Source organism: Lathyrus oleraceus, chromosome 3 (assembly GCF_024323335.1).
Source record: "Lathyrus oleraceus cultivar Zhongwan6 chromosome 3, CAAS_Psat_ZW6_1.0, whole genome shotgun sequence".
NCBI lineage: Eukaryota > Viridiplantae > Streptophyta > Magnoliopsida > Fabales > Fabaceae > Lathyrus > Lathyrus oleraceus.
The window spans coordinates 482,649,833-482,659,946 of record NC_066581.1 but is presented as its reverse complement, the minus strand read 5'-3'; the positions used below and the strand labels follow the sequence as shown (position 1 = coordinate 482,659,946).

Below are 10,114 nucleotides of genomic sequence, written 5' to 3'. Positions count from 1 at the left end.
TGCCCATGTCATCGTAGTTAAGGCGTTGGGGTTGGGTGAATTGGGGACGGTATAGTTGCCCAAATTGGGCCATTGAGTCGTTTTGAAAATGAAGCAATGGTTCCTGGGGCGTACTATAGTTAAACAGTGGTTGGGTGTTCATTGGTAGGGGGGCTACGATGAAGTGACTCATATGAATTATCTAGGTTGTAGACGGTTGTGGATGCGGGGTTTGATTCTTGGTTTTGTGTTTGGATGGGTGGTATGAACGGGGTGTGACGTTGGATGGTTGGTTGTTGGGTGGTTGGCATGAACGGGTTGCGATGTTGGGTGCTTGGTTGTTGTGTGTATGTGGTCGGTTGATGTTGTGTGGTTGGCTGTTGGGTTTGGGTGGGTTCACATTGGTGTTGGATGGTGAATTGATGTGGGGCATACGATGACGAAGCAAGTTGGCGTGGATCCATAAAATACCGCGACTCAGATACAAATTGCTGAGTTGTTACAGACCTAAACCATGCCATATATTGTTGAGTGGGTCTTGCACCTTGGATGACTGGTTCGTTCAAGATGTGTTATCGTCGATTCCTCCATTGACGACACATGTCTTTTGCAAAGTCTCTCAAGTCAGAATAATCCCATTGTGCATCGACCATTTTTTGATGCCAATTCCTCAAATACGTGGGAGATTCTGGAATCTATTGTAGCATTCCGAACTGCAGTTTGACCCGATCACTTTGGTGCATTTCCACCGTAGTGAATCGGCTAATCGGTGTCTTCGCTGTCCAAACTGCAGCATCGTCATGGTTCACATCATGATTCAGACCCAAATATGCCTCCAAATAAACTGTAAAATAATACCAAATGGTTAGATGGAAAATAATTTGAGAAGTATTTTTAAATTAAAATATAGTTCGGTAGGATTATTACATCGTCATGTCCAATGTGGTCCAATAGATTTCGATAGACTACAATAGCGTGTTTCAGACACCTATTGTAGTTCATTCCCCTTACTGACCACCTAAGATAATAAAAAGAAGTGAAAAATATTATTTACTGTTAATTATAATAATAAATATAATTAACTAAATGGTGAATGGTAAAGTGTTAGACTTACTTGGTTGCAAATGGGAACACGAATGGGCGCTCATTTATCAGGGCGAGCGACGACATTCTCGACCACCCCCAAGCTTGAAGAAAATAAGCACATGAAAAAAAAGTACATGTATTCTTTTTTGCAGTTCTATACATTGCACTATATAGATGGGCCAACACAGCTGAACCCCAACTATAAGTGTTTACCTTATTAATGTTGCGTAATAAAGGTAGATACATTATATTCACAGAATTACCTGTACTTTCTGGAAACAAAAAGTTACCAAATAAAATCATAATATAACATCGAGCTTTTATTATTTTCTCATACTCGGTTGAATCGTCGGACAATACTATACTGACATAATATTGTTTTAGGTATTTTAAATTTATTCCTTGCTCCCTTGCTTGACCGAATGTGTCCCCCTCAGTTTCGCCGTCTAAGGGGCACCCAATAATTCATTGCATATATTGTTGTCTTGGTTAACTCGCCCATTCACTACCTTTCCGTCTATACTGAGACCCAACAACATGTACACGTCCTCAAGTGTGACGGTACACCCACCAATCGGAAGGTGAAATGTGTGGGTCTCGGGTCTCCACCTCTCCAACAAAGCCAGAATGAACTTGTAGTCCACCCAGTACGAAACAATGTTTAGTAGATTTCCAAATCCACATCCTCTAATATATGGTTCTATTAAAGGATCGTGGGATATATATTCATGTACGCGACATCTAAACCGCTTCGGATCCTAATAACAAAAAAGTAAGAAAATACATTTAGAAGAAGAAATACATACTCAACAAACACACATCTATAAGAAGTATTCCAAAATTAGAAACTAAAAAGAGAGAGATAACAAAGGTATAACACAAATAAGATATCTATTAGAAGTAATCCAAAAATAGAAACTAAAAAGAGAGAGACAACAAATGTATAACACAAAGAAGATATCTATTAGAAGTATTCCAAAAATAGAAACTAAAAAAAGAGATATTACAAAGGTATAACACAAAGAAGACATCTATTAGAAGTAATCCAAAAATAGAAACTAAAAAGAGAGAGATAACAAAGATATAACACAAAAAAGATATCTACTAGAAGTAATCCAAGAATAGAAACTCAAAAGAGAGACATAACAAAAGTATAACACAAAAAGATATCTATAAGTAGTAATCCAAAAATAGAAACTAAAAGAGAGAGATAACATACAAATGCCGAGATATTCTCGATTGTGCCTCTGTGTTCATCGCCTATAGTCAACAAATACATGATTTGAATTTGCAAAGCTTGAGTTTGGTAGATGAAAGAAGTGTGGTAGAAGAAAATACTTGAGTATTGATGAAGATGATTTGATATTGTTGATATGAGAGACTATTTATAGATGAATGAGTGAGTAGGTTTGGAACTTAAAAAGAGTGTGATTGGTTGCCTGGAAAGGCAAGAGGAGACAAGAGAATGACAAAATTCAGAATGGAAGAGAAAGCTAGCATGTGAGGAATCTTCTTGGCGCATGTGAAGAAAGCACATGCAAGGGAAGAGGAGCCCTTCCTCTTGGCGCCTACATGTGATTTCTCACATGCAAGGAAGAGGTGCCCTTCCTCTTGGCGCCTTAGTGTATGGAAATTGGAAGGGGCGCCCTTCCTAGTGGCGCCTAAGACTACTTTTGTGAAGAGGTGCCCAACCCTTTGGCGCCTTAGTTACTTTATGGCACCTAGGGAATGGGCGCCTAAGGAATGGGCGCCTAGGTTGGAATCTTAGGGCACAAAGCTCAGAGATTCTTTGATTCCATGACGCATGTGTATTCTTTTCAATCTTTTCTCTGCATGCTGGATTCCTTCTACTACATGCATGGTCAAGTCTGTACAGACAATGACCAAGTTATCAATGCAACAACCAACTTACCAATGACCAAGCTATTTATGCTCTGCAGATGAACAACTTAACAATGCATTCAATTCCAATTCCATTCAAACTATCTACATATTTAATATTCCAACATAATGTCTTCCACACAACATTACATGATCAGTGCCCATGTCGAAGGTGAAATATTTGATCATCAGTTGTTCGATTTTTGTTTTCGAAACACAAAAGTGACTCGGTTTACAATAAATCGACGATCAAATTTTTTACATCTGAAATAAAGAATAGAAAAGAAATTGCAGTGCAATAATGTGGGTCAGATCATCTATAAAAATCCAGTTTGGTTTGCAAAAAACCAGGTAAATTTTTATCAGAAGAAGATTCGAGATGATGATGATGTTCAACATATGTTTGGCAGTCACGAACAATCCGGTTACAACGATATAAAGTTGTATATATTACCACATCAACAACAGGAGTCTCAGTACATTGATCAGTCACAACTGTTTTGTGAGACTGATGACGAACAAGCTGAGGTGAATGTTCCAGACGACGAAGAATAGGAACCTGAGATCATGGTTGATTCGATGGTGAATGCTGAAGAGGAAGATGAGCCAATACCAGCAAGTCATGTATATTTCCCACCCCAACACATGACAAGGTTAAATTTGGGTTAAGATGACTTTCAGCAGATGTATGGTACAATCCTTACGTGCAAATGCAAGGATCTCTAAAACAAGGAGACACATTTCGCACAAAAGAGGAATGTGTAAAAGCCATTAAGAAATTCAACATGCAACTATCAGCTGATTTCAGAGTTGACAGAACTGACGCATCGAGGTTTAAAGTTTATTGTCCGAATGAACACTGTCTTTTTAGGTTGTCAGCTTCGTACCGGAAGAGGAGCGAGTCTTGGGAGATTGGGTCAATGGGTCCAAATCACACATGCATGCTGACAAACCCAATGCAGGATCATCGTAAATTAAGCTCTCAGCTAATATGCGATGAAATATTGTCTGTCATTGGCGACAATCCATCGTTAAAGGTGAGTACAATAATCTCGCATATTAGGGCAGAGTACGAGTACACTCCATCATATAGGAAGGCATGGATAGTTAGAACAAAAACTGTTGAAAAAGTGTTTGGCAATTGGGAGGAGTCTTACAAACAACTTCCAAAATACCTGTTGGCTCTAAAACACTATGCTCCCGGGACAATTGTCAAGATGGAAACATTGCCCGCATATACACCAGATGGTACGTGTGTTGTTGGAAATAAAATATTTCACCGTCTATTCTGGGCGTATCAACCGTGTATCATAGGTTTTTCTTTATGTAAACCAATTATACAAATTGATGGTACATGGTTGTATGGAAAATACAAAGGAACATTACTGATGGCAGTGGCACAAGATAGGAACAACAATATTTTTCCAATCGCCTTTGCCCTAGTTGAAGGGGAGACTGTTGAGGGATGGAGTTTTTTCCTAAGAAATCTCCAATTGCACGTTGCACCTCATCCTAACCTGTGTTTAATCTCTGATAGACACCCCTCAATCATCAATGCATATAATAACATTGACAATGGCTGGAAAAATCCTCATTCGACGCATGTGTTTTTTATTAGACATATTGCTCAAAATTTCATGCGGGAAATCAAAGATAAGACGTTGCGTAAGAAGGTTGTCAGTGCAGGTTATGCATTATCAGAACCTTCTTTCAAATGCTACCGCGAGGAAATAAGATTGTCGAACGAAGATGCGGTACAGTGGATCGATAGTATTCCGTTGGAGAAGTGGACTAGGGCATACGACAACGGTCAGCGTTGGGACCACATGACAACAAATCTTGTGGAATCAATGAAATCTGTCTTCAAAGGCATCCGTAACCTACTAATAACTGCTTTGGTGCAGGCTACATATTTCAGGCTAGAAGCGTTGTTTGAAACCAGACGCTCAAAATGGAGTTCAGTGTTGCAATCTAGACAGTTATTCAGTGATGCTTCAATGACATTCATCAGACATGAAGCTGCCAAAGCAAACACACATGTGGTTACGGTATTTGACCGAACTAAAGGTTGGTTTAGTGTTGCCGAGTCCATGGATCACAATGAGGGCATGTCGATGGGACAATACAGAGTCGAACTAGATAGAGGTTGGTGTGACTGCGGAAGATTCCAAGCCTTTCGTACCCTCTGCTCCCATGTCATTGCGGCGTGCTCAAAGGTTCGAATGGATCCATCCTACTTGCTATCTGAAGTTTACAAAGTCGACAGCCATTCAAATGTTTATAAAATTAGTTTTTCGGTAGTGGCAAAAGAGGATTATTGGTCAGAATATCAAGGGGACATCATCTGGTACAACAAAGTTATGCAAAGGAAGAAAAAGGGTCGCCCTAACAGCACCCAGATTCGAACCGAAATGGATACGGAGAACAAAATGGTTAGACTATGTAGTTCATGCCGTCAACCAGGTCACAATCGTAATAACTGTCCTAGTGTTGGAACGAGCACAACCAGATAAATTCAGATGTACCTCTGTTGCTATATATGAAAAACTAAATTTATTTCATAGTACCTCTGTTGCAATATATGGAAAACTAAATTTACTTTATAGTAGACGTCTGTGACGAAAAGACAATTGTTCATAAAAAAGAACACAAACAATTAAAACAACTAGAATACAAAAACTATGCGATTACAACCATCAAAACAATTTTGAACATGTAATGCATCATCCTACGAGCGTCTTGGTCGGTCTTAATATCCACCCATCTGCGCACTTCTCCGTGTTGGTTGAACGTGGACACAAGCCATTGTATTCTTCTAATCCGTTCACCCTCTCCAATTTCTCCCTCTAACCAACTGTACAACGTCCGATTAAGACGTTCAAACGTATATGTGTTCCAAAGTCGAACCTGTATCGGAGCCGCAACGGCAGAAAATATTACATCAGCATTTCGTTTCTGAATGTATGCAGACATTGTTGAAACAAAGAGAATTGAAATCAATGGTTGAACTAGACAACTTATGGTATTAGGAGATGAATTTGAGTGAAAATAATTGTATACAAGGCGTGGTATTTATAGAGATGGAGCATGTATTGGACAAACCACGTGGGCGCCAAATGAATTGGCGCCCACATGACATGCAGACGCCAGATGAATTGGCACCCACCATGCAAAATACACTCAGGCGCCAGAGGCATTGGCGCCTCCTCACGAGGGTCAATGCAGGCGCCACAAGCATTGACGCCTCTTCATGAGGCCCAATGCATGTGCGTCAATGCTACTGACGCCTCCTCTTATTGGTATGGGGATGCGTCAATTCATCTGACACATCCTCTACCAAATTTGGTTATTTTGATATTTTTTTTTTGAAAAATTGGTTATTTTTGATTTTTTTTTTTGAAAAAATTGGTTATTTTGAAAAAATTCTATATTTGGTGGCAATTTGTTTTCCTATAAGAGATTGGAAGTAATTTTGTATGTAAAAGAGAAATATGTAACTTTATAAATTGGATAGAAAAAAGTTAAAAAAATATTTGAAGAAAGAAGAGCAATAAATAATAAAAAAAACATATTTTTTAAATATGAATGATTTGTTTTAGGACAAATATATTTTTTAAATTTGATATTTATTTATTATAGGACACATAATACTATTCAGTCTTCCCCTCTCTCTCTATTTTCCCTCTATTTCTCAAACACACACCCTCACTTTTTCTGTGCTCACTCACTACCAGCAAGCAACACCCTCTCTCTTTCTCTCTCTTTACAAACCCTACTCTCTCTCCCATTTTCCGACGCCAATGCCCGCCGGCATGGACATGTCACTCGACGACATCATCAACACCACCACCGCTCGCCGCCGATTCACCACCGCTCACGGACCAAAGCGCAACATCGGCGTTCCTAACACAACCAGAATCACGCCGTACTCTATTCCTCCATCTCAGGTAACTTCGCGATTCACTCATTCTTCTAAATAACCGAAAAAACGAACTGAAAGAGTGTTATTGCCTTTTGATTTTGAAACGAAACAAATGAAGTAAGTGATTCAAATGCAGGTTGCTAGAGAAGCGTTGCGAAGAAGCAGAAGCAGCAGCAGCGTCGATGTTCACGAAACGATTCTCGATCGTGACGCTGTTCAACTTCGACCTATCACTAAACTCTATTTGTCTAACTTGGATGATAGGGTTTCCAACGAAGATATTCATGTATTATTACTATTACTATTTTTGTTGTTATCTTTGTTGAAATATTGTTATCGGCGTTTTCTCTTATTTTGCGATGTTGTTGTTATTTGTCATTGTTTTTGCAATATCATGTTATTACTAGTGTAATAATGTCCTTATCCACGAAGCACAGACAACGGAACTACATGAAACTCATATTGACACCGATAATAATTTTAAAAAAATAAATAAATTGAAGTAATCACTAGTGTTGGTGGCTTTTTCAGACGAGGTCTCGGTGTTACAGAGACTTTGTGAGTAACTTTAAGCTTAGTTACTCCGCTTCATAATTCATTGTAGTTACTTAATTTCAGCAATATAAATGTTACTATTGTTTTCATATTGTATTAATGATGAAGTCCCTAAATTTTCATTTGTAAATTTGAAAATTGAAATTATGCAATCTTATAGTTTACGTTTACTTTATTTTTTAGAAATTATGATACATTCATTTGGTGAAGTATCTAATAGCTTTGAAATTTTATATAAAAATTGTGGAGTTAATCTACTTAAGAAGAATTTTTAATTTAGTAGCTGGGTTGGTTAAAAAAATTGTTTGTAATGAGTTATTGAGCGAAGTAACTATACTTGAAGTTACTCTAACAGTAACTTGATCCCTCTATTTTGATTATTATTAATCAGTTTATGTTGTTTCTGTTGAACCTTGGGTAGTTTCTGATATCAAGCTTTGGTTTTATGGTGTTAATTGCTTTGGATTATCTATATTGTCGCGTGTGAACATAAATCTTAATGAATTAAGTTCACGGACAAAGTTGAAATTTGAGAATTGAGTAGTACATCATGCCTCATGGCATGGCCATTCCCTGCATAATTTTAAATTGTGTATTTCATGTGCTACTAGGTTTTCTTTCATAATACAATGCACATACTCTAGCATAATCTGTGTCATTTTGATTCTGAATAGTGTGTAGTGTGTGTTTGTGTATATCATATTTTTCCCTTTGGTGCAACAATTTTGTCTGGCTGTCAAGCTTTTGCTAGCGCCTAGCTTTACTGAAGTTCATGTCTTTGAACTGTTGTCTTGAACTTATACTTTACTTTGGAATATTGGTACTGAGATTTTTGCTGCCTGCAACAGTTTGCTAAGTGTATTCAATTAGTTTTGCTAGCAGATACGAATTGTTTATGATGATGACAATCCCATATCAATCTGGTTTCTGAATTTGAGTTTCAAAGTGACTTTTTTAAATGTCATCTTTTGAGATAAATTAGGGAGTCATAATTGCAATTTGAAGGAATGAAGTGTATCCAAACACTAATACTACCTTCAAATGAACTCATCAATGATATTTTCCAATCACCGCCTTCTTTTTAGAACTTTTTTCTTGAAAGAAACTGTTTTTTGTCGGCCAAATAATGTGAAAAATTGAAAACTCTTGTATGTCTATTACAGCTGTTGTTCTCGGAAGAAGGTGCGTTGGAAAGGTATTCCATCCATTATGATCAGTATGGGAGATCAAAAGGAACAGCAGAAGTTGTCTTTACAAGGCAGTTTGATGCTTTAGCAGCCCTCAAAAGGTACAACAATATGAGGCTTGATGGAAAGCCATTGCAAATTGAGCTTGTTGGAATTGGAACAAGTTCTATTACTCCTGCTGATAGGCCTCTTGGTCAAAGCAGCATACCGGGAAGACCAACTCTTGGTCAAAGCAGCATACTGGGAAGACCAAATGACCGTGTCTTTGCAAGGTAGGAAATTCTGATTACTGATCTTATGTACTCTAATCTCTCTAAGTTTCGTGCATCTAGTCGGAGTTGTGAGTGTGTAGCATCTTGAGTAACAAGTTTTATTAGTGTGTGTGCGCGTGCATGGGCCCATATATGGTGTTAAATACATGTAGTTGTTGATGTAAGTAGCTTGTTTCTCATTACTTGTAGTTGGATTTTTTTTTCCACAGGGAAGAAAGGAAGATTGGAGGTGGCAGGTACCATAATAGCTTTAAACATGGCTATTTTCCAATGGGCCATGGAGAAGAGAAGTTCCATACGAGGAAAGTGTCTCTTGGAGCTATTGGTCCCAACTTTGAGCGTTATGACCACCGCCACGTAGAAGCAAAACGCAATTTCCAAAAGTTGTCTGTGAAAGATCTTGATGAAGATCTGGATAAGTATCACCTAGAGGCTATGCGGATTAACAAAGCAAATGGAAAGGGAAATCAGGATTGATAGCTAGAATGAATGACACTCCTATTATGAGTAAATAGATCAGGGAAGCACTGGGTACACAGGAGGATAATAGGTCATATGTTTGTGGTTTTGATTTGCATTACTTTCCTTAAGTATTAGTTTGCCCTTTGTAAATGTCATTTTGAAACTTCTAGATTTGGGCCTTCATCAAGATCTTTAACAGACACCTATCAAGTATATTTAGACAACATGTTCCCTGGATTTTAATTGTTTCTGATGGTTCAGTCTAAATATACAGAATGAACCATTGCTTTCTTTTAGACTAGAAAAATCAAAATGCAATTATTGCCAAGAAGAAAGCTAGATGAAGTTTAATGTCTATGCTCCATCCCTAAAATATATGCCGGATCTGAGATGATTGTGTCTTTTTTTATATATAAATATCACGTATTTAAAATACACCCTTAAATGTTGGTACATTTTTTCTGCAATTTGTAATAATATGTTGAAAACATACTAATTATTAATTATCAATAAACTTATTATTATGTCTAGTTTTTATAAAAATTAGTAACAAATAGTAATTTTTAAATATGATTTTGAATGCTTATTTGTTTGCAAATAATAAATGTAGAAGATAAAAGTTAAACAACAATATTAAGAATAATATGAATAAAAATCAAAATTATTGAAATTTATTAGATAAATTATCATTTTAATATTTTTTATAAATAAGATATTCTTTTATAAGAGAAAGTATAACTTTTAAATATTTATTCAATCTTTTTAAATAA

General features: G+C 37.1%; 1 protein-coding gene across 1 annotated transcript; it reads left to right on the top strand.

The window, feature by feature from the left end:
• The first annotated feature begins 6,601 nt into the window (after positions 1–6,601).
• LOC127128278 (THO complex subunit 4B) lies at positions 6,602–9,581 on the top strand. The gene is made up of 4 exons (XM_051057519.1): positions 6,602–6,893; positions 7,005–7,154; positions 8,587–8,882; positions 9,092–9,581. Exons 1-4 carry the CDS (start codon positions 6,747–6,749, stop codon positions 9,357–9,359), a joined length of 861 nt encoding a protein of 286 aa, XP_050913476.1. The 5' UTR covers positions 6,602–6,746; the 3' UTR covers positions 9,360–9,581.
• Positions 9,582–10,114: the final 533 nt, after the last annotated feature.